General features: G+C 36.5%; 1 protein-coding gene across 10 annotated transcripts in view; it reads right to left on the bottom strand.

Annotated features, from left to right (window-relative positions):
* Positions 1 to 25682, bottom strand: part of LOC137235484 (calcium-dependent secretion activator-like) — a 2443847-nt gene that overhangs the window by 254767 nt on the left and 2163398 nt on the right. For all 10 annotated transcript variants that reach the window (XM_067758485.1, XM_067758483.1, XM_067758487.1 and 7 more), the window contains one exon: positions 18347 to 18522. In XM_067758485.1, coding sequence (XP_067614586.1) covers positions 18347 to 18522 — 176 coding nt within the window. The remainder of the gene's footprint in view (positions 1 to 18346; positions 18523 to 25682) is intronic.

Genomic DNA, 25682 nt, shown 5'->3' on the forward strand with positions numbered 1-25682 from the left:
TTGGTTTCCACACAATGTATTATATTTTCGGAGTAACTAAAAAAACTACAAAAAAATTAATTTCACTACAATCAATTTCATCGTTTGTATTTATAGGAAAAGTACTTTTAGTGCTTCCAAATTGCTGCGTTCTTGGTTTTTTTGAGATGCGTTAGCGATATCTACGAAACCTGTGGACCAAAAAAATTTTTTTTCGTATGAAAAACTACAAACGATTTAAAACGTATTTCAAAAAGAAAAATCCCAAATTTACTTAAATTGCTTGGTTTCCACAAACTGTATTATATTTTCGGAGTAACTATAAAAACTAAAAAAAAAAATGAATTTCACTACAATCAATTTCATCGTTTGTAGTTATAGGAAAAATACTTTTATTGCTTCCAAATTGCTGCGTTCTTGGCTTTTTTAGATGCGTTAGCGATATCTCCGAAACCTGTGGACCAAAAAAAATTTTTTTTCGTATGAAAAACTACAAACGATTTAAAACGTATTTCAAAAAGAAAAAACCCAAATTTACTTAAATTGCTTGGTTTCCGCACAATGTATTATATTTTCGGAGTAACTATAAAAACTACAAAAAAATGAATTTCACTTCAATCAATTTCATGGTTTGTAGTTATAGGAAAATTACTTTTAGTGCTTCCAAATTGCTGCGTTCTTGGTTTTTTTGAGATGCGTTAGCGATATCTTCGAAACCTGTGGACTAAATAAATTTTTTTTCCTATGAAAAACTACAAACGATTTAAAACGTATTTCAAAAAGAAAAAACCCAAATTTGCTTAAATTGCTTAGTTTCCGCAAATTGTATTATATTTTCGGAGTAACTATAACAACTACAAAAAAATGAATTTCACTACAATCAATTTCATCGTTTGTAGTTATAGGAAAATTACTTTTAGTGCTTCCAAATTGCTGCGTTCTTGGTTTTTTTGAGATGCGTTAGCGATATCTCCGAAACCTGTGTCCCTAAAAAAAAATTTTTTCCGTATGAAAAACTACAAACGATTTAAAACCTATTTCAAAAAAAAAAAAACCCAAATTCACTTAAATTGCTTGGTTTCCGCACAATGTATTATATTTTCGGAGTAACTATAAAAACTACAAAAAAATGAATTTCACTACAGTAAATTTCATCGTTTGTGGTTATAGGAAAAGTACTTTTAGTGCTTCCAAATTGCTGCGTTCTTGGTTTTTTTGAGATGCGTTAGCGATATCTCCGAAACCTGTGTCCCAAAAAAAAAATTTTTTCCGTATGAAAAACTACAAACGATTTAAAACCTATTTCAAAAAGAAAAAAACCCAAATTCACTTAAATTGCTTGGTTTCCGCACAATGTATTATATTTTCGGAGTAACTATAAAAACTAAAAAAAATGAATTTCACTACAGTAAATTTCATCGTTTGTGGTTATAGGAAAAGTACTTTTAGTGCTTCCAAATTGCTGCGTTCTTGGTTTTTTTGAGATGCGTTAGCGATATCTCCGAAACCGGTGGCCCAAAAAAAAAAACAGCTTTTTTCGTATGAAAAACTACAAACGATATAAAACGTATTTCAAAAAGAAAAAACCCAAATTTACTTAAATTGCTTGGTTTCCGGACAATGTATTATATTTTCGGAGTAACTATAAAAACTACAAAAAAATGAATTTAACTACAATCAATCTCATCGTTTGTAGTTATAGGAAAAGTACTTTTAGTGCTTCCAAATTGCTGCGTTCTTGGTTTTTTTGAGATGCGTTAGCGATATCTCCGAAACCTATGGACCAAAAAAAATTTTTTTTCGTATGAAAAACAACAAACGATTTAAAACCTATTTCAAAAAGAAAAAACCCAAATCTACTTAAATTGCTTACTTTCCGCAAAATGTATTATATTTTCGGAGTAACTATAAAAACTACAAAAAAATTAATTTCACTACAGTCAATTTCATCGTTTGTAGTTATAGGAAAATTACTTTTAGTGCTTCCAAATTGCTGCGTTCTTGGTTTTTTTGAGATGCGTTAGCGATATCTTCGAAACCTGTGGACTAAATAAATTTTTTTTCGTACGAAAAACTACAAACGATTTAAAACGTATTTCAAAAAGAAAAAACCCAAATTTGCTTAAATTGCTTAGTTTCCGCAAATTGTATTATATTTTCGGAGTAACTATAACAACTACAAAAAAATGAATTTCACTACAATCAATTTCATCATTTGTAGTTACAGGAAAAGTACTTTTAGTGCTTCCAAATTGCTGCGTTCTTGGTTTTTTTGAGATGCGTTGCGATATCTTCGAAACCTGTGGACTCAATAAATTTTTTTTTTCTTATGAAAAACAACAAACGATTTAAAACCTATTTCAAAAAGAAAAAACCCAAATTTACTTAAATTGCTTACTTTCCGCACAATGTATTATATTTTCGGAGTAACTATAAAAACTACAAAAAAATGAATTTCACTACAGTCAATTTCATCGTTTGTAGTTATAGGAAAATTACTTTTAGTGCTTCCAAATTGCTGCGTTCTTGGTTTTTTTGAGATGCGTTAGCGATATCTTCGAAACCTGTGGACTCAATAAATTTTTTTTTCTTATGAAAAACTACAAACGATTTAAAACGTATTTCAAAAAAAAAATCCCAAATTTGCTTAAATTGCTTAGTTTCCGCAAATTGTATTATATTTTCGGAGTAACTATAACAACTACAAAAAAATTAATTTCACTACAGTCAATTTCATCGTTTGTAGTTATAGGAAAATTACTTTTAGAGCTTCCAAATTGCTGCGCTCTTGGTTTTTTGAGATGCGTTAGCGATATCTTCGAAACCTGTGGACTAAATAAATTTTTTTTCGTATGAAAAACTACAAACGATTTAAAACGTATTTCAAAAAGAAAAAACCCAAATTTGCTTAAATTGCTTAGTTTCCGCAAATTGTATTATATTTTCGGAGTAACTATAACAACTACAAAAAAATGAATTTCACTACAATCAATTTCATCGTTTGTAGTTATAGGAAAAGTACTTTTAGTGCTTCCAAATTGCTGCGTTCTTGGTTTTTTTGAGATGCGTTAGCGATATCTCCGAAACCTGTGGACTAAAAAAAAATTTTTTTTCGTATGAAAAACTACAAACGATTTAAAACGTATTTCAAAAAGAAAAAACCCAAATTTACTTAAATTGCTTGGTTTCCACACAATGTATTATATTTTCGGAGTAACTAAAAAAACTACAAAAAAATGAATTTCACTACAATCAATTTCATCGTTTGTAGTTATAGGAAAAGTACTTTCAGCGCTTCCAAATTGCTGCGTTCTTGGTTTTTTTGAGATGCGTTAGCGATATCTACGAAACCTGTGGACCAAAAAAATTTTTTTTCGTATGAAAAACTACAAACGATTTAAAACGTATTTCAAAAAGAAAAATCCCAAATTTACTTAAATTTCTTGGTTTCCGCGCAGTGTATTATATTTTCGGAGTAACTATAAAAACTAGAAAAAAATTAATTTCGCTACAATCAATTTCATCGTTTGTAGTTATAGGACAAGTACTTTTAGTGCTTCCAAATTGCTGCGTTCTTGGTTTTTTTGAGATGCGTTAGCGATATATCCGGAACCTATGGACCAAAAAAAATTTTTTTTCGTATGAAAAACAACAAACGATTTAAAACGTATTTCAAAAAGAAAAACCCCAAATTTACTTAAATTGCTTACCTTCCGCACAATGTATTATATTTTCGGAGTAACTATAACAACTACAAAAAAATGAATTTCACTACAATCAATTTCATCGTTTGTAGTTATAGGAAAAGTGTTTTTAGTGCTTTCAAATTGCTGCGTTCTTGGTTTTTTTGAGATGCGTTAGCGATATCTCCGAAACCTGTGTCCCAAAAAAAAATTTTTTTCGTATGAAAAACTACAAACGATTTAAGACATATTTCAAAAAGAAAAAACCCAAATTCACTTAAATTGCTTGGTTTCCGCACAATGTATTATATTTTCGGAGTAACTATGAAAACTATAAAAAAATTAATTTCACTACAGTAAATTTCATCGTTTGTGGTTATAAGAAAAGTACTTTTAGTGCTTCCAAATTGCTGCGTTCTTGGTTTTTTTGAGATGCGTTAGCGATATCTCCGAAACCGGTGGACCAAAAAAAAAACAGCTTTTTTCGTATGAAAAACTACAAACGATATAAAACGTATTTCAAAAAGAAAAAACCCAAATTTACTTAAATTGCTTGGTTTCCGGACAATGTATTATATTTTCGGAGTAACTATAAAAACTACAAAAAAATGAATTTAACTACAATCAATTTCATCGTTTGTAGTTATAGGAAAAGTACTTTTAGTGCTTCCAAAATGCTGCGTTCTTGGTTTTTTTTGAGATGCGTTAGCGATATCTCCGAAACCTATGGACCAAAAAAAATTTTTTTTCGTATGAAAAACTACAAACGATTTAAAACGTATTTCAAAAAGAAAAACCCAAATTTACTTAAATTGCTTGGTTTCCACAAACTGTATTATATTTTCGGAGTAACTATAAAAACTAAAAAAAAAAAATGAATTTCACTACAATCAATTTCATCGTTTGTAGTTATAGGAAAAATACTTTTATTGCTTCCAAATTGCTGCGTTCTTGGCTTTTTTAGATGCGTTAGCGATATCTCCGAAACCTGTGGACCAAAAAAAATTTTTTTTCGTATGAAAAACTACAAACGATTTAAAACGTATTTCAAAAAGAAAAAACCCAAATTTACTTAAATTGCTTGGTTTCCGCACAATGTATTATATTTTCGGAGTAACTATAAAAACTACAAAAAAATGAATTTCACTTCAATCAATTTCATGGTTTGTAGTTATAGGAAAATTACTTTTAGTGCTTCCAAATTGCTGCGTTCTTGGTTTTTTTGAGATGCGTTAGCGATATCTTCGAAACCTGTGGACTAAATAAATTTTTTTTCGTATGAAAAACTACAAACGATTTAAAACGTATTTCAAAAAGAAAAAACCCAAATTTGCTTAAATTGCTTAGTTTCCGCAAATTGTATTATATTTTCGGAGTAACTATAACAACTACAAAAAAATGAATTTCACTACAATCAATTTCATCGTTTGTAGTTATAGGAAAAGTACTTTTAGTGCTTCCAAATTGCTGTGTTCTTGGTTTCTTTGAGTTGCGTTAGCGATATCTCCGAAACCTGTGGACTAAAAAATTTTTTTTTTCGTATGAAAAACTACAAACGATTTAAAACGTATTTCAAAAAGAAAAAACCCAAATTTACTTAAATTGCTTGGTTTCCACACAATGTATTATATTTTCGGAGTAACTAAAAAAACTACAAAAAAATTAATTTCACTACAATCAATTTCATCGTTTGTATTTATAGGAAAAGTACTTTTAGTGCTTCCAAATTGCTGCGTTCCTGGTTTTTTTGAGATGCGTTAGCGATATCTACGAAACCTGTGGACCAAAAAAATTTTTTTTTCGTATGAAAAACTACAAACGATTTAAAACGCATTTCAAAAAGAAAAATCCCAAATTTACTTAAATTTCTTGGTTTCCGCGCAATGTATTATATTTTCGGAGTAACTATAAAAACTAGAAAAAAATTAATTTCGCTACAATCAATTTCATCGTTTGTAGTTATAGGAAAAGTACTTTTAGTGCTTCCAAATTGCTGCGTTCTTGGTTTTTTTGAGATGCGTTAGCGATATCTCCGAAACCTGTGGACCAAAAAAAAAATTTTTTTTTTCGTATGATAAACTACAAACGATTTAAAACGTATTTCAAAAAGAAAAACCCCAAATTCACTTAAATTGCTCCGTTTCCGCACAATGTATTATAATTTCGGAGTAACTATAAAAATTACAAAAAAATTAATTTCACTACAATCAATTTCATCGTTTGTAGTTATAGGAAAAGCACTTTTAGTGCTTCCAAATTGCTGCGTTCTTGGTTTTTTTGAGATGCGTTAGCGATATCTCCGAACACTGTGGACCAAAAAAAAATTTTTCGTATGAAAAACTACAAACGATTTAAAACTTATTTCAAAAAGAAAAAATCCAAATTGCTTCGTTTCCGCACAATGTATTATATTTTCGGAGTAACTATAAAAACTACAAAAAAATGAATTTCACTACAATCAATTTCATCGTTTGTAGTTATAGGAAAAGTGTTTTTAGTGCTTCCAAATTGCTGCGTTCTTGGTTTTTTTGAGATGCGTTAGCGATATCTCCGAAACCTCTGTCCCAAAAAAAATTTGTTTTCGTATGAAAAACTACAAACGATTTAAAACATATTTCAAAAAGAAAAAACCCAAATTCACTTAAATTGCTTGGTTTCCGCGCAATGTATTATATTTTCGGAGTAACTATAAAAACTACAAAAAAAAGAATTTCACTACAGTAAATTTCATCTTTTGTGGTTATAGGAAAAGTACTTTTAGTGCTTCCAAATTGCTGCGTTCTTGGTTTTTTTGAGATGCGTTAGCGATATCTCCGAAACCTGTGGACAAAAAAAAAAAACAGTTTTTTTCGTATGAAAACTACAAACGATATAAAACGTATTTGAAAAAGAAAAATCCTAAATTTACTTAAATTGCTTACTTTCCGCACAATGTATTACATTTTCGGAGTAACTATAAAAACTACAAAAAAATGAGTTTAACTACAATCAATTTCATCGTTTGTAGTTATAGGAAAAGTACTTTTAGTGCTTCCAAATTGCTGCGTTCTTGGTTTTTTTGAGATGCGTTAGCGATATATCCGAAACCTATGGACCAAAAAAAATTTTTTTTTCGTATGAAAAACAGCAAACGATTTAAAACGTATTTCAAAAAGAAAAACCCCAAATTTACTTAAATTGCTTACTTTCCGCACAATGTATTATATTTTCGGAGTAACTATAAAAACTACAAAAAAATGAATTTCACTACAATCAATTTCATCGTTTTTAGTTATAGGAAAAATACTTTTAGTGCTTCCAAATTGCTGCGTTCTTGGTTTTTTTGAGATGCATTAGCGATATCTTCAAAACCTCTGGACCAAAAAAAAAATTTGTTTTTCGTATGAAAAGCTACAAACGATTTAAAACGTATTTCAAAAAGTAAAATCCTAAATTTACTTAAATTGCTTACTTTCCGCACAATGTATTACATTTTCGGAGTAACTATAAAACTACAAAAAAAATGAATTTCACTACAATCAATTTCAGCGTTTGTAGTTATAGGAAAAGTACTTTTAATGCTTCCAAATTGCTGCGTTCTTGGTTTTTTTGAGATGCGTTAGCGATATCTCCGAAACCTGTGGACAAAAAAAAATGTTTTTTCGTATGAAAAATTACAAACGATTTTAAACGTATTTCAAAAAGAAAAAACCCAAATTTACTTAAATTGCTTGGTTTCCGCACAATTTATTATATTTTCGGAGTAACTATAAAACTACAAAAAAATGAATTTCACTACAATCAATTTCATCGTTTGTAGTTATAGGAAAAGTACTTTTAATGCTTCCAAATTGCTGCGTTCTTGGTTTTTTTGAGATGCGTTAGCGATATCTCCGAAACCTGTGGACATAAAAAAATGTTTTTTCGTATGAAAAATTACAAACGATTTAAAACGTGTTTCAAAAAGAAAAAACCCAAATTTACTTAAATTGCTTCGTTTCCGCACAATGTATTATATTTTCGGGGTAACTATAAAAACTACAAAAAAATTAATTTCACTACAATCAATTTCATCGTTTGTAGTTATAGGAAAAGTACTTTTAGTGCTTCCAAATTGCTGCGTTCTTGTTTTTTTTGAGATGCGTTAGCGATATCTCCGAAACCTGTGGACCAAAAAAATTTTTTTTCGTATGAAAAACTACAAACGATTTAAAACGTATTTCAAAAAGAAAAAAACCAAATTTCCTTAAATTGCTTGGTTTCCGCACAACGTATTATATTTTCGGAGTAACTATAAAAACTACAAAAAAAATTAATTTCACTACAATCAATTTCATCGTTACTTTCGGAGTAACTATAAAAACTACAAAAAAATGAATTTCACTACAATCAATTTCATCGTTTGTAGTTATAGGAAAAGTACATTTAGTGCTTCCAAATTGCTGCGTTCTTGGTTTTTTTGAGATGCGTTAGCGATATCTCCGAAACCTGTGGACAAAAAAAAAACTTTTTTTCGTATGAAAAACTACAAACGATTTAAAACGTATTTCAAAAAGAAAAAAACCCAATTTTACTTAAATTGCTTGGTTTCCGCACAATGTATTATATTTTCGGAGTAACTATAAAAACTACAAAAAAATGAATTTCACTACAATCAATTTCATCGTTTGTAGTTATAGGAAAAATATTTTTAGTGCTTCCAAATTGCTGTCTTCTTGGTTTTTTTGGGATGCGTTAGCGATATCTCCAAAACCTCTGGACCAAAAAAAAATTTGTTTTTCGTATGAAAAGCTACAAACGATTTAAAACGTATTTCAAAAAGAAACACCCCAAATTTACTTAAATTGTTTGGTTTCCGCACAATGTATTATATTTTCGGAGTAATTATAAAAACTACAAAAAAATGAATTTCACTACAATCAATTTCATCGTTTGTAGTTATAGGCAAAGTACTTTTAGTGCTTCCAAATTGCTGCGTTCTTGGTTTTTTTGAGATGCGTTAGCGATATCTCCGAAACCTGTGGACCAAAAAAAAAACATTTTTTTCGTATGAAAAACTACAAACGATTTAAAACGTATTTCAAAAAGAAAAACCCAAATTCACTTAAATTGTTTGGTTTCCGCACAATGTATTATATTTTCGGCGTAACTACAAAACTACAAAAAACAGAATTTCACTACAGTCAATTTCATCGTTTGTAGTTATAGGAAAATTACTTTTAATGCGTCCAAATTGCTGCGTTCTTGGTTTTTTTTGAGATGCGTTAGCGATATCTCCGAAACCTGTGGACCAAAAAAAATTTTTTTTCGTATGAAAAACTACAAACGATTTAAAACGTATTTCAAAAAGAAAAAACCCAAATTTCTTCGTTTCCGAACAATGTATTATATTTTCGGGGTAACTATAAAAACTACAAAAAAATTAATTTCACTACAATCAATTTCATGGTATGTAGTTATAGGAAAAGTACTTTTAGTGCTTCCAAATTGCTGCGTTCTTGGTTTTTTTGAGATGCGTTAGCGATATCTCCGAAACCAGTGGACCAAAAAAATTTTTTTCGTATGAAAAACTACAAACGATTTAAAACGTATTTCAAAAAGAAAAACCAAAATTTCCTTAAATTGCTTGGTTTCCGCACAACGTATTATATTTTCGGAGTAACTATAAAAACTACAAAAAAAATTAATTTCACTACAATCAATTTCATCGTTTGTAGTTATAGGAAAAGTACTTTTAGTGCTTCCAAATTGCTGCGTTCTTGGTTTTTTTGAGATGCGTTAGCGATATCTCCGAAACCTGTGGACCAAAAAAAATTTGTTTTCTTATGAAAAACTACAAACGATTTAAAACGTATTGCAAAAAAGAAAAACCCCAAGTTTACTTAAATTGCTTGGTTTCCGCACAATGTATTATATTTTCGGAGTAACTGTAAAAACTAGAAAAAAAATGAATTTCACTACAACCAATTTCATCGTTACCCAAATTTGCTTAAATTGCTTAGTTTCCGCACAATGTATTATATTTTCGGAGTAACTATAAAAACTACAAAAAAATGAATTTCACTACAATCAATTTCATCGTTTGTAGTTATAGGAAAAGTACTTTTAGTGCTTCCAAATTGCTGCGTTCTTGGTTTTTTTGAGATGCGTTAGCGATATCTCCGAAACCAGTGGACCAAAAAAATTTTTTTCGTATGAAAAACTACAAACGATTTAAAACGTATTTCAAAAAGAAAAACCAAATTTCCTTAAATTGCTTGGTTTCCGCACAACGTATTATATTTTCGGAGTAACTATAAAAACTACAAAAAAAATTTATTTCACTACAATCAATTTCATCGTTTGTAGTTATAGGAAAAGTACTTTTAGTGCTTCCAAATTGCTGCGTTCTTGGTTTTTTTGAGATGCGTTAGCGATATCTCCGAAACCTGTGGACCAAAAAAAATTTGTTTTCTTATGAAAAACTACAAACGATTTAAAACGTATTGCAAAAAAGAAAAAACCCAAGTTTACTTAAATTGCTTGGTTTCCGCACAATGTATTATATTTTCGGAGTAACTGTAAAAACTAGAAAAAAAAATGAATTTCACTACAACCAATTTCATCGTTACCCAAATTTGCTTAAATTGCTTAGTTTCCGCACAATGTAGTATATTTTCGGAGTAACTATAAGAACTAAAAAAAAATGAATTTCACTACAATCAATTGCATCGTTTGTAGTTATAGAAATCAAAAAAAAAAAATGTGGATTTTTTCAAAGCGGGTTCCAGCGTGATGGAGCTGTGACAGTCATGTCTAAGCTTTAAGCTGTATATGAAAACATTTTGGGAAACAGCGAAAGAAAGATATTTTTAAATATAATGACACCATAATCAACCGTTTTTGAAATTGATGCAAAGATTTTCATAAGATTCGAGTGGCCATAGTAGGCGTTGTTATGCATTTTTTTTCCAATAGTGATAAATACAGTTTTTAAGTCAACCTTACGATGTTATCACAGAACTGTGTTTAATTTTGAAATAATATATTTACAGCAGTATTACTCGCAGCCAGAATAAGTAGTGTGTTGAATTTTATTACAATACAATTCTTTAAATGAAAGTTATTACAAAAAACGTTAAAAGTCTAGTTGAGCGGTCGACTGCTAATACGTGTCAAAAAATATAAAGAGAGGTGTCAAAATACGCGTTTTGACCTCGACAACAATAATCCGAAGGCGGAAAAATTTTAGTCCTGTCCGGAGATATTTGCAGTTGAAGTTGGCGATTTTCATGTGGTTATTGTAATGTTGTAGTAACCACAAACAAATTGTGAACATAAGTGTTTTGCGAGGATATAGTTTTGGTCTCCAAACCGGTGTTGGACCGACCCAGGGTAATTTTTTATAAGCGCGTCCGTAGGCCGCCAACGCAGAAAGGTGTTCTGCACAAAAATACTGTGGATACCACCCCCGGTTTCTGAAGGACCCGCGGGTAATTTTTCGGGTTTTCGTTAATATCTTTTGAACGAGTTAAAATTTTTATTTTACGCCTTCGGATTATTAATACTGATGTCAAGACGCGTCGATTGACATCTCTATCGAAAAAAACAAAGAAACGTCGGATGACGACATCTCGGATAAATAGACTGACAGATGGAGCGATGAGTTGATGGGAAATGCTAACACAAACTTTTTTTTCGGTTGAGACTACCGATTTTCTATTGAATTAAGTAGGATATTAAAAAATCCAGCGGTGCTGCCACCGATCAAGCCGATAGTGGCTACCGAAAAAATCGATTTTTTTTTAGAAGTGATTAGAGTATCGTGTTTGTCCTCTCCCTCACCAGCTAGAAATGAGGAGAACTTAAGCACTTACCCCTCCGCTTTGACTAGTCGCGGCGCGGGGCTTATGCCGCTTCCACGAGGCACCGAACATAAAAAAGGAGAGGCTTCACATAGTTCGGGTAACCAAGAACTGCTGTTTTTCCCTTAACGGCTATAAGTGTGCGGCTGTTTTCAAATGCTAGGGACGGCACTTCTTGTTCGCCGGATGCGTCTGTTTTCCCATGTTAGGGGCGGCATCTGGTACACATGGCCCTAACGGCACGCGTGCGATCCCCAGGTTTAGAGGTGGCACACAATTACTTCTTGCGGCATTCTTTCTACATTGACTTACGGAGCAGGCGGCTCCGGTCTCCTATATCTGTATGGTTTGGGCTCATTTGAGAGGTAACCAAGAGCTGCGGTTTTTTCTTTAACGTCTACAAGCAAGCGGCCGATTATCCCTCTTAGGTTCAATAAGTCGTCAGGTGCGTCTGCTTCCCCATTTTACGTGCGGTACCTATCACTCACAGTCTTAACGACACGTGTGCGTCTGTTCCCCATGTCAGGGTTGGAACACAATGACCTCTGTTTTCCCAAGGTTAGGGGCGGTCGATTCAGTGTTTTTGGAAGGTGTGGTAGACTTGAAAGAAACTCCAAGGGTAATGGCGAATTCGGTTCGTCGGTTATGAGCGGCAAGGAGGTAGGGAAAGTTACGGTGCAGGGGTCGGATCCCCAGTACCGGCGGTAGATGGTGGGCGAGGTCATCTGGTATCTATATCCAGCGACTTCTCAGGGTGCGGAGTGGAACCCCGAGCGTCTAGGCGTTACGAATTCTACTGGGAGAAAAAGAGCTCTGTCTTTGTCTGAGTACGCTCTGTGCCGCTAAGGATGAGCTATCGTCACTGGTGAGCGACGACGATGAAATAGACTCCGAGGCTGAGAGCATTCTGATGAATGATCAAGCCCAGATGCCAAAAGCTGCGGAGGACAAAGGTCGGAGAAGGTAAAAAGGGAGCAGAAAGCCTTGAATGGCTACAAAAATTCTTCTTACCACCTTCGGAAGATGCAGAAAAGATATCCTACCTCTCTCACTGTAACAGAAAAGGCTCTTATTAAGAAACACAGAAAGGTAGTAGCAAAGTGCAAGGCAACTAATTCTGATAAAGCTGATGACCGGAAAGCGGCAGACGATCAGGACAAGGACGCTAACAACATATCCTTGTCCGGATTGATGGGCGAACAAAGCCGGGAAAGAATTAGGTCCGATGAGGGACCCGACAAGGTCTACAAGTATCGATCATCGACAAAATTAATTCTAACGGGAAGATAACGCCGGAGAGGTGATTGCTTGTAGAGGGCAAACTTATGGAAAGGATGCTCGAGGCTGACAGCGAGGAGATATCCTTCGACGAGGCAGGCTGGCATAAAGGCGTCAAGGTCATCGGCTGCTGCAACAAGAAATCTCTGGATTTCTTAACGAAGACAGTCCACGGCTTGGGCGCTCTGTGGGCGGGAGCACAGTTGGGGGTGATCCCTCTCAAATTTACCGCTTCGTCTGGTGGTCTCAGTGTGAATGCCACCTCCAGTAATGGCAATAAAACTACTGGCCAAACAGAACAAGGAGCTAAGGGCAGAACAATGGCAGGTGGTCTCGATGACACCCTCCAAGGCGAGTGCGGGCAGCGACGTACTGATCCCAATCGATCAAACGTCGCAGCAAGTGAAAAAGAGCCTTAATGGGGTTGCTAGGTTTGGGCTGGGTTCCCTTAAGGTTGTTGTGCCTGTTGACAGGCCAGATGCCGCAAATTAAGAAGCTCAATGCGGTGCAGATTAATTTGCACCACTCAACTTCTGCCTCGCTCGACCTAACGAAATAGTTAGGGACAGGTTTTGCAGGTTTTAGGGCTGGACGGCTACCTTATACATGCACCATAAGACGGTGAAGTTAGAGCATGCATTGTAGCTAAAAAAAATATTAAAAGAAAAGTATTAATCTACAGCAATGCAATGGAGACTTCGTCACTGCAGGGGCGCAAGCTGCTGATATCGTCTGCATACTTCCCGTACTAGGGGGACACGCCACCACCGACACCTATTCTTGTGGAATTCGCGGAAACCCGTCGAACGGATCTCGTAATCGGCTGCGACACCAATGGGCATCACGAGCTATGGGGCAGCAGCGACACAAATGCAAAAGGTGAGTCCATTTTTGACTAACTACTTAATTACTACTAACCTCATTATATGCAACAAAGGCAACCATTCAGGGTTTAGGAATAGAATTAGAGAGGAAGTCATAGATATCACTTTGGCCACAGACTATTCCACTGTAAAAATCGATGACTGGAGATTGTCAGACACATGCTACTTCTCGGTCAACAGTAGGATACTCTTCACCATCGATCTTAAAGGGGAAGTTCCCCGGCCATATAGAAATCCAAGAAAAACAAAATCAACCACATTTCAGCGGTTTTGGACTTCCTGGTTCAGAACATACGATATCCTTCAAGGGAGGAATGGGAAGAAGGCCTAAAAATGGCAGGGGCATTAAAATTTACACCGAAGGATCGAAAATGGGAAAGGGAATTGGAGCTGGGATGTACTCAACACATCTACAGTTAAGCCAGTCCGACTTCCTGAAGCATGCAGTGTATTCCAGGCCGATGTCTATGCCATAGACAGAGCAGCAAAACTGCTTCCAGATAGTATGGTCTCCGACACCGACGTAACGATCTTTGTTGACAGCTAAGCCTTCTTAAGGGCGTTAGAGTCCAACATGATAAAATCGGATATAGTGCGGATGTGTCGAACCTCGCTGGCTTCTATAAGTCATCTCAATGTCACCCTATGCTAGGTCCCTAGGCGCAGCGGTATTGAAGGGAATGAACTCGCAGATAGGATGGCTAGGAAAGGTTTCGATTTGGACAAAAGTGAAGTGGGCAGCTCCGTTCGACCACCGCTGAGTTATCTCCTGCGGCGAACCGAGGAATAAGAGAGCAGGGCAAGGAACTTGCTATGGACCAACAGGGTTGCCTTCGAAGTCTCGCGGTCCTTATGTTCATACTTGGATAGGAAAGACGCTAGCTCCCTTCTCAAAATGAACAAATCCGCTATCGCACGGCGGAGAAGAAGGCTCAGATTTCTGCGCTCACGGTTCTTTGACAGACTGGCAGAGTTTGGGAAGGCGGAGGTTTCGCTTCTTCTTGGGTTCATCATGGAAAACAAGTGGTTCGTTGAGGAGCTCTAGGAGATAATGGGGCTAAACGAATGTGCCGCCACCATGCACTTACTGAGGGCACTCACGAAATATCCCCGAGTGGAAATGTGGGTTATACTCACGCACGCCCTCTTAATCTAACCTAACCTTATCGCGATACCTGGTCGCCACTATCATTCCTGCAGGAATCTGCTCCGGTGGTGAAACCTTTCGTTATCCGCAGAAGTTTTTGGTACACTTTTCGGCCATTTTTTCTATTATCCTGCTCTGAAGATTCTCGCACGCACGTCATCCCACCTCATGTTTTTCCTTCTAAATAGGCTCATTCGCGTTCCGATAAAGCTCTAATATCAAGCGCGTTGCCGAGCCCATACTCAGCGAGGTCCTAGTGACAGCGTTCTTTTTTTACCGAGCCAGCGCGACATTTCTCATCGTACCAATTGTTTTAGGTGGCTCGCTCGAAACCTATGGTGTTAGCAGTGGCGGTACGTTATGAAGGGAAATATGCTCCAAGTGTTTGGTCACAATGGCAAGTCGCAAGTGTGCAGCTTTTTGGCGGCAAATTTTCTGTGATGCACAGAGACGTGTACATACCTTGCCTGCCATATCCTGTACACTGGATCTATGCCTGCCTTCGATCATAGCGTGATCGATTTGGTCTCGTGTTCTGCGATAAAGAGGCCGCCGAGTAGCTCAGTATATCTTTTTATACTGGAATCTTACCATATTTCGAGCCTCGGCAAAATCAATCAACCTCAACCCGTGGAGGCAAAATTTGGCCTAGTTGCCCACCCTTTACTATGGAGTTCTTATTAAAAAAAAATATATATAGTCAGATATGTTGTTTATGTTGTTGAATAATTTCAATTATTTCAAATATTACAAGGTAGTACCGGTGAAAGGCTAATGAAAAAAAGTTCGAATATAATTTTTTGGTGGGAAAGCCACCATAACGGCTATGCGCATTTATAACTCTTCAACCAACGTCCTGATTTATGGGGAACATGTACACAACATTGTCAATAAGATGCTGTGATCGGTGATTCTCGTAGTTCAAACCACATTTCCAGACATCGCCAAAGAAGAAAGCACAATTCCCTTGGCTCAACATCGAGTAAGGTTACAAAAGTCAGAATGATATATGTAAGGCCTGCATGCGGTATGGGTACATAAGACATAATACCATATATTTAACTGCAATATGTAGCCAACACCTCTCACATCAACTTTACCAACCCTTTTGAAGCTGCTAGTTTTCAATTATATTTGGCTCACTTTGGAATCGAACCTTGAATCAGCTGCCAGTTTTCTTAAACCTCTGTTAGGGAAATTTGATGCATTTTTCATAAATGATCGGGCTTGCAAACTGGAAGACTTGCGAGCGCTGCTCCCATTATTACTTCAAAATCATGCTCTTGACTTAGCACCAAAGTGGTTTTCTTTGGTAACAAGCCAAACAATTCAGCCCCACCAACAAACATCTCCTAAATGAAAGAGGTGAATCGGTTAGCTGTGATTAACAGATATGGGCAAATTATGATTAACCAGAAAGGCTTTAGAAAACGTATACCTTTGATACTTTTTTAAAGTTGCATCGTTTCTGATGGTCTAGCAAAACCGGCAGCCGATATTTCTTCCAAATCTAGAAGGACAGCGCCAGACAACGGGCCAGCGGATATCAGCGAAAATATTTTCCGCCTTCGTCGGATATATAAATAAAGCCACAAAGGTTAAATCCTTTAAATTCGTAACGATTAAAAAACCGAACCAAAAATTTCAAATAAAAATTGATTGATCTATTAGATATATTTTTATTTTTTTTTTTGCATTTGAAACCAGTAAAAAATGTCAAACATAATAAATTTTTGCTAGTATCCTTTGGTTTGACATTTCCAAAAAGTTTCGGAGTGTGACTTTAAAATTTTTTAAAAATGAAAAATTCTGTATGGCCGAGAAAAGAGAAAAGTTTAACCTTCTAATAATTTTATCATAGCTTTGACTATAGCGGTAGGAAAAAACTTTGATGAATGAGATTCTACCGTAATGAGGGTCGTAATTTTTTATGCCCTGCCGCTATATTACGTTACGGTGAACTTCACAGTCTTCTTAGTTTCCACATAATTACTTATAGCGTTTTCTATTCTGGAAAAAAATTTGGGAATGAAAAAGTGGATGAGCTAGCCCTCGAAGGTTGCTCCGTAGACGTTCCAATTAGATTGAGCGAGATGAAGAGAAGGCGAGAGTTGAACATTATCGACCAAGCGGAAAAGTCGTGGACCTAAGCGAAGGGCTATAAAGTATCGAAGATTATGTGTGAGTCTTACAACCTTAGACTAACAATGTTACTCTTATCATTAAAACGAGAGGACTGCGTATTCATGACAGGTATTCTGACTGGACACTGGCTTCTGACGCCACATGTCTTTAAATTGGGCTCGGTCAGTGATAGCGAATGTACGAAGTCCGGCTGAGAGGAGGAAATTATCGAGCACGTTTTGCGCTCGTGGCCTGCGCTTGCAACGTTAAGACTTATGCTATTAGAAGTGATACAGTTGTTAGATATAGAGCAAGTGGCATGGGTTCTAGACAGCTTCTAGTATTTGCCAATAGGGCGGAGTTTTTTTATAACCTAGGTCCTGGTTTTTAGAGTGTTTTTCAGTTTGGTCGTTAAACAAACTTTTGGTAGCTCTATGCACTCATTCAGTCTATGTAAGGTACCCTCGGATGGGACAGTTCAACCCATACTATCCTAACCTGCCCACCCTGGTGTCAAAGTATCCCATGTTGGAATAAATATCATGGCAGAGACAGTCAACCATATTTAACTTTTTCTAAGTTCGTACATTGTAGGTACATGTTCTCAAATCATGGTCTTTAAAATCATAGTCGGTTAAATATTTGCCGTAGTCGTCAGCAGAGAAAAAAGTTCTCAGAAACAAACTACGGATGTTTTTGTTTTTCATTGGAAAGCATTTTTACGTGACCGACACCAAGCCTATTGAACAACCCAGTAGCGAAATTTGGATTTTAGTCGCCTTAAGGACAACTATATCTATCGGGGGTTAATTTAAGTCCGCATAAATCGCAGGCGCGATTTCAATGCTGGAAAAGTTAAAAAATTTTTTTTATATTAAAAAAATTATCAAAAAAATGTTTGTTTTGTTTATACCAAAAGCAAAAATAAAAAAAAATATAGCTTTTCTTAGATTTTTCGAAATTTTATTTGGAAAAAATACTCAAACTTAAAAACGATTTTTTTTTTTCATATCAGCAAATATTCTTTTAGAAAAATAACGTTCAAATTATTGAATCACAAATGAAAAGGAGAATTTTTCAAATTGATTTAATGAAAATAACGTTATTATGCCGCCTTAATTAAACTACGCCCTACTTTGAAAAAGAATTTGATGCAAAAACGCCCTCGAATAGTGTAGAATTTTTGCTGAGACAGGGCATTTTTTATTTTTATTATGAGATAGGGGGTTCTTCAACCGAGTTATGAAATAGGGCGTTTGTCAATAAAATTCTTTGATAGAGCGTTTTTGAAAAAGACTTTAAACTGGGGCGTTCTTTTAAAAAATTCTGATACACGACGTCTTTCAAATGTTGCTGAGATAGGGCCTTTCGGAGCGGCACCCGAGATAGATGGATATTCTACAACAGCCGATATGCAGATATATTTACCACTTGTAGATTCAATATAGTCAACTGTGTATCCATCTAACTGCATCATTTCGGATGGCTCAGACTTCTTTTCCTTATAACTGCACATAGCAAATGTGTATTGAGATACCTGCACAAGAACGAAATACCGCTTTTTCCACTTTTTCCATAACGATTTTCCGATGGCATAAAGATACCTGTAAAGATATATCAAATGAATATAGGTGTGTAAGGAATATTATGTTATCTTGTTTTTATATATTAAATATCTTACTTAAACTGTAAAATTTTAAGTCAGTCCGTGGTAAATCTAGCAGCGAGATAGTTTCCTTTTTAAAGGTCTAAGTACAGTTGCTGTACATAGCATGAAAGCAGGGTTGAACCATTTTGAAATAAAACAAACCAAAATAAAAAATTATCCATCATTTAAAGTTTTCTGATTAATCAATAAAAATTATTTTTTTAATAATGAATAACATTTTATCGTTATTCAAAATATTTTGAGTGAAAATAACCGGTAATTCTTATTTTTGTAAATTTTGAGTGGTTTTAGTTGTTGAGACATTATTCATTATTTAAAAAACATGAAATAACAATAAAATTTCAGTTTTTTTTCAGTTATTCAAAAATTCCCCGAGATGCCCTGAAAATATACTCCTATGCGTAAACAGTTCGCGTGTAGTTTTGAAGTTTCTTATTGTAATATTGAGATTCTTTTGGAGAGTATTCCCGGGTTCTTTTGGTTGTAATTTAGCAGCCCTTTGAGTCATTTGGGGTCTTTCCGGTATGGTTTGGTGGACTCTCTCGGGGTTCCACCGGATACATTTGGGGATCATTTCGGGATGGTTTTGGGAACTCCCTCGGGGTCATTTGAGGGTCATTCCGGGATAATTTTGGGGACTCTCTCGGATTGATGATTTTGGGGTCATTCAGGGATTGAAGGGAAAAGCCCTGGAATATAAGGAATAAGCTCTAGGAGTCGCCTTAGACATTGCCGGGGCTTTCAATAATGTTTCTAAATGGGCGATTATGGATGGTCTTAATTACATTAAAGTACATCCAGCCTTAACCAGATGGATCAGCTGCATGTTAAATTGCAGGAAGATTACATCACAATGGGGATTGTACGAGGCCACGAAATCAGTGGACAGTGGAACGCCGCAGGGAGGGGTGCTATCACCTCTGCTGTGGACGCTGGTCATCGACCAACTGCTCAGGTGGTTGGATGAGGGTCCCGTAAAACTCACGGCTTAGGCGGATGATGTTGCAATTGTCATAAGTGGAAAGTGCCTTCCAACGATTAGCTCTTTGATGGATCGGGCGCTTCGGGATATTCATACCTGGGCATCAAATGTCGTGTTGAAAGTCAACGCGGATAAGACGGATATGGTCTTGTTTACAAAGAGGTACAAGGTCCCAAATTGGATCAGGCCTAAGTTAGGGGGGGGGGGGGGTGACACTACAGGAGGTATCTTGCACAAAGTATCTAGGAATCATCCTAGACAGTAAGCTGTCATGGAAGCTCAGGGTGGGTGGAGAGGGTGAAGAAGGCTTCAACGGCACTTTATGCATGTAAAAGAATGCTGGGGTGTACGTGGGGCTTATCGCCCTCTTTTCTCGTTGGGTTTTTACAGCGATTGTAAGTCCTATCCTATACTATGGAGTTCTTGTTTGGTGGAAAGCCACACAAAAAGCAACCTCTCTCAAAAAACTAGAGGGGGTATGCAGACTATCAATGCTTAGCATTACGGTAGCCCTGAAAACAACTCCGACAGGTGCACTGTATGCCATTCTGCACATTCCACTTGTAGACCTGGTAGCAAAGAAAATAGCGTTAACATCTGCAACCAGGCTCGGTGCCTCGGAGCAGCTTCAGCGGCGACCATACGGCCATAGTAGTATAGCGTCATCAACCACAAGACGAACAGACTACCTGATTCCCTATCTGCGCTTCGAGGGCGATCCTAAGGCCACAATAGAGGTGGACGGTTGGTGCAAGGGTGCTCAAATGGCGGACGAGGCGTTACATGTGTACAGTAGAAACCCTGGGAGAAAATAGCCCAAGCTGCAATCGTGTTAACTTTTATATTGGCAGCCAAGCAGCAATTAAGGCAATAACTAGGTAAAAAGGGCGCCTCCCTTGAAGCTTGCTCCGTAGACGTACTAATTAGACTGGACGAAATTAAGCGAAGGCGAGAGATGCACATGGTCGACCAAGCAGGAAAGGCGTGGGTTCAAGCGCGGGGCTGTAAAGTGTCGAAGATTATGTGCAGGTCTTACAACCTTAGACTAAAAAAGTCGCTTCTATCATTAAAAAGAGAGGACTGTAGTCTCATGACGGGTATTCTGACTGGACGCTGCCTTCTGGCCTCACGTGCTTCTAAATTAGGCTTGGTCAGTGATAGCAGATGTATGAAGTGCGGGCTGGAGGAGGAAACGATCGAGCACGTTCTGTGCTCTTGCCCTGCGTTTGCCAGGCTAAGGCTCCAGCTATTAGGAGTGATACAGCTGTCAGATCTAGAAGCAGCAAGTGGCTTAAATCCTAGGAATCTTCTAGTATTTGCCAAGAGGACGGAGTTATTTTATAACATAGGTCCTGGTTTTTGATAGGGTTTATCAGTTTGGTCGTTAAGACAAACTTCTGGTAACACTACGGACTTATTCAGTCTATGTGAGGCCCTCATTAACCGGCCAGTTCAATCTAACCTAACCTATATTTTCAAGCAAAGTGGTGAATTAAAAGAGTAAAGTCTTTTTGTTGAAACTTTATTTTGAACCGAACCGAACCATTTTTTTTTGTGGTTTTTGTTCGATTTCTTGAGTAAAAAACCCGTTCGGTTCGTGGTTCGGTTCAAAGCCCCAAAATAGCGGGTGGTTCGGTTCCAACTGGTTTGCAGCCCTGCTTAATATATCTTTATCTTCTGTACGTGTGTTTGCGACTGAACTTCTCCTAAACGCCTTGACCAATTTAGATGAAACTTTGGCTGTGTGTGCTCAAGGGGATTTGAGGATACTTCAAATTCAAAATTCTGGAAGTGGACTAGGAGACGATTTTTGCCCAGCTTAATATTTGAGAAACTCTCCCTTCAGGAACCGGACCAGTGGCCGGCCTATAAAAAAATATATTTATGGTGCGATTTTCTTCAAATCGTTCGAAAACGTTTAATATTTGTGACCTTTCCTCTTCCAAGTGGACCAGGGGCCTATTTTATTTATTGTGCCGTACAGCCCTACTTATTTGAGCAAGATAACATTGAGAAACTTTTCCATCTGGAAGTGAACTAGGGACCGATTTTTCTAAAAAAAAAGTGCATGGTACGACTTCCTTGTTATTTGGACTGTCTCATTATTTGAGAAGCTTTTCTTTCCGGGAAGTGGGCAGGGATCGTGTTATTCCAAAAAATTTAATTTATTGTGCAATTCGATTGAAGTCCGGTGGGGTACCACTTTGACAAATGCTTCTGTGTACTGCGCGAGTAGCAATTTTGTTATACAATAGAACGTCACAGTATAAAAATTATTGCGAATTAGAAAGTATTACCTACCCTAGTTTCAAATAGTTTTGTAGACCTTTATGAAAAAGAGGGCTTTTGAAATCAGTCGGTCAGGTGAAATAGGTATTTAATGTATTGTATACAGATACCATATATAAGGAATTGTAGTGAGAGAGGTGGAGGGAGTGGGTGTGAAGAGAGAGTAGTAATCCAACTGAGAGCGTGAGAGGAAGTGCTATTTTGTCTAGGAGTGGAAGTGCGAATGGTAAGAGTAGGAATAAGAATGCGAGTGGGATCGGGACTCGAATTGGGATTTACTACCCTAATGGGGGTGGGAATGGAATTGGGAGTGGGAGTCAGGGTCGGAGTGTTAGTGGGACTGGGAGCTAAAGTAGGAATGGATTTAATTATTTATTTATTACAGCTTATAAGCCTAGCTTAATAAATGCAGATCACATATTACATGAGATCTCTTCTATTTATCTTATTGCAGTTGTAGGACAATATGACAGTAACTTATTTTTAAATACATTCAGATCTTCACAGTTTCTTATATCTTTATTATATGTAAAATAAATTGAGCTGTTCCCTTTTCGTGGAAAAGAGCGGAAGCCTAAAGCTACTCTTATTTCTAGTATTAATATTATGAATATCTTTTTGGTATACAATATTATTGCTCAAATACTACGGTAAATCCCTTTTTTTAATATTAAAAACAAAAATCATTACAAAATAAAGCATACGCTGTGTAAAACTAAGCCATTGTAATTCCTTCAACATATCACTTGTCGGAGTATCATTTTTTTTATTTAATACTAGCAGACCCCGCAGACGTCGTCCCCCCCCCCCCCCCCCCCTAACCTTGGTCTATCTGCATATCTCTTAAGAAGTGTTTAACTCTTACCTCACCCCCACCCAGTTCTAGTCCCAATCCCAGCCCCAGTTTCAGTCTCAGTCACAATCCCAGTTACAGTTCTAGGTCCAGTCCCAATCCCATTCCCAGTCGGTCCCTGGTCCATTTCCTGGAAAAAAGTTTCGTAAATACTAATCTAGGCAAAGGTCTGCCAATATAGCAAATTTTAGGCAAATCAAACATTTAATAGAATTTGTTTGAAAAGATCGGTTCCTGGTCCACTTCCCGAAAAAAAAGAATCGTAATTCCTAATCTAGGCAAACGGCTACCTATATAAAAAATTTCAAACAAATGGAACTATGAACAGAACTTGTTCGAATATATCGGTCCCTAGACAGAAGTGTCGTAAATACCAGTCAGAAAAAAGTTTCGTTAATACTAATCTGGGAAAAGGTCTACCTATATACTAAATTTCAGGCGAATCGAGCCGTGAATAAAAATCGTTCGAATGGATCGAGGTCTGGTCCACTTCTTGGAAAGAATTTTTCTCTCCGTAAGGATCATCCTCGTACTTGGAGGAATATTCTCAAAAAAGAAATAAATCGGTCCAACCGTTCTCGACTTTTGCGCTTAGTAGCGTTTCATTTTTATATTATGGACTAACAGACTCGGCAGACTTGGTTCTACCCTAACTTTGATCTATCTGCATAACTTTTAGGAAGTTTTTATTCTTACTCTCCTTCCCCCTCTCTCCCCATTTTCTCTGTCAATTTATAATTCCACTCTCTGCCTTGCTCTATTTCTAGGCCTCTTTCTCCCCCTCCGATTTTCCACCCTTCCTTTCTCTCTACCTAATGTTACGATAGGTATAATAACGTTTCCCGTAAGCGTTAACTGGTAATGCAGTTCATGCGAATGCGTTGGTTTGCGATCAAAATTTGAATATTGTGAGAACTCTTGGAAAACGGGTTTGAGAGCACGACTCTGATGAAGATAAGGTTTTATGTTTCCTTCCTATGTTCGCTCGGCCCTTTTTCGTTGATACGTCAGTCAGACAGCACATGTTATAACTCTGATCTACTTTGATTCAAGAGTAAAAAGCAATAATCTTATACAAAAGTTTTATTGGACACAGTAAAGTGCCATATTCGTGTTTTGGTAACGAAATATAAGATATTCCTACTCCTCGTCTGAACACAATGAAAATTCATCAGTGGGTAAGGAATATCATATACACTTAAAGAGAGGAAGCACAATACACCGTAAGCGAAACATTCATCGATGACGTCTGCGGGTTCCATAATTGCTGCACAAATACCTCCAGATAAAATACATTGGGGCAATGAACAATATAGATGATCTACACATTTTGCTGAAATTTAAATGAATTTTAAGGTCAAGTGCCAATGAATGCGATATACTAGATATATACCTAGCATAAGTTAGTGATCCTTTTCATCAATGTTAATATGTCGGAATCTTTATAAGAATATAGATTAGAAACATTGAAATTTGTACAGTGGAGGCAAATTATTTTGAGGTCGGTATAGTCTGTGGTGTAATGCGAGGGAGAGGGAGTGAGTAGAAAATTTTGTTCAGTCATATGGGCTTAAATGGACCGCTCATCTATGTGCCTCAAACCAAGACGCCTTAGGTGCCAGGTTAAGATTGCTTTAGAGGTTATGACCCCAGATTGGGAATATTCCGCTGCTTTCTCTACTCCATGCGCCTCATAACTACCGGGATGATAAAATAACCTGTCTCACATTAAAATGTATTTTCATGAGCGCATAAATAATAGTGTAAGATAAGCTGAAGTTAATAAAATTAATTGTTAAGAAGAAACAGGGTGTGTGATGAGTGATTTTCGGGGCTTTCAGTAAACGGATTGGGACGAGGGTTATTACAGGGGCTAATCTTATAGGCCATGATTAGCAAAGGTGTGGAGGGATGGAATGGCTGGTCTCTCGCGATTGGGAAAAACCAAGGGGGCGATGACCAGTTGCTATTCACAGAGAGGAACCAAAGATGTGGGACGGATCAGTCGGCGTCTCGTGGAGCAAGGTACGATTAAATGTTCTGATTGTACGTATATGAACCGTGAATAAAACAGACCCTACCAAACACCGACGAGCTAGCTTATGCGGTAGGCAAGCGTACCCGAATTTTCACAATGAGTTCAACACGGCCTGATGTAGAGTTGAGTCAGGTAACACTACCTCTCCTTACTCCTCCGCTCCATCTATCTCTATCTATATATCTTTGTCTAACTCGATTCCTTTCTCAGTTTCTTTTCTTTCTTTCCTTTCCTTTCTTTTTCTTTCCTCTTCTTTACTTCCCTTTCTCAGCTCACTGAACACCTTTGCAACTATTTTGATAAATGTACGCGATAATTTAAACTTTACCTACGAAAAATGTTGATCACTTTTAATCATTTCGCTCGTGATACATATTTATTATACTCAGCTAAGCAGAGCTCACAGAGTATATTAATTTTGTTCGCATAACGGTAATTCGTAACGGCATAAACTAATCGAGATAGATATAGACTTCTTTATATCAAAATGATCTGGGCGAAAAAAGAAATTCATTTAGCCATGTCCGTCCGCCCGTCTGTCCGTTAACACGATAACTTGAGTAAATTTTGAGGTATCTCGATGAAATCTGGTATGTACGTTCCTGGGCACTCATCTCAGATCGCTGTTCAAAATGAACGAAATTGGACTACAACCACGCCCACTTTTTCGATATCGAAAATTTCGAAAACCCGAAAAAGTGCGATAATTCATTACCAAAGACGAATAAAGCGACGAAACTTGGTAGGTCGGTTGACCATATGACGCAAAATAGAAAATTAGTAAAATTTTGGACAATGGGCGTGGCACCGCCTACTTTTAAAATAAGGTAATTTAAAAGTTTTGCACGCTGTAATTTGGAAGTCGTTGAAGATATCATGATGAAATTTGGCAGAAACGTTACCACTATTAAATAAAAATTAGATAAATCGGAT

The sequence above is a fragment of the Eurosta solidaginis genome, chromosome X, assembly GCF_040869045.1.
Source record: "Eurosta solidaginis isolate ZX-2024a chromosome X, ASM4086904v1, whole genome shotgun sequence".
In the NCBI taxonomy this organism is placed as follows: Eukaryota; Metazoa; Arthropoda; class Insecta; order Diptera; family Tephritidae; genus Eurosta; species Eurosta solidaginis.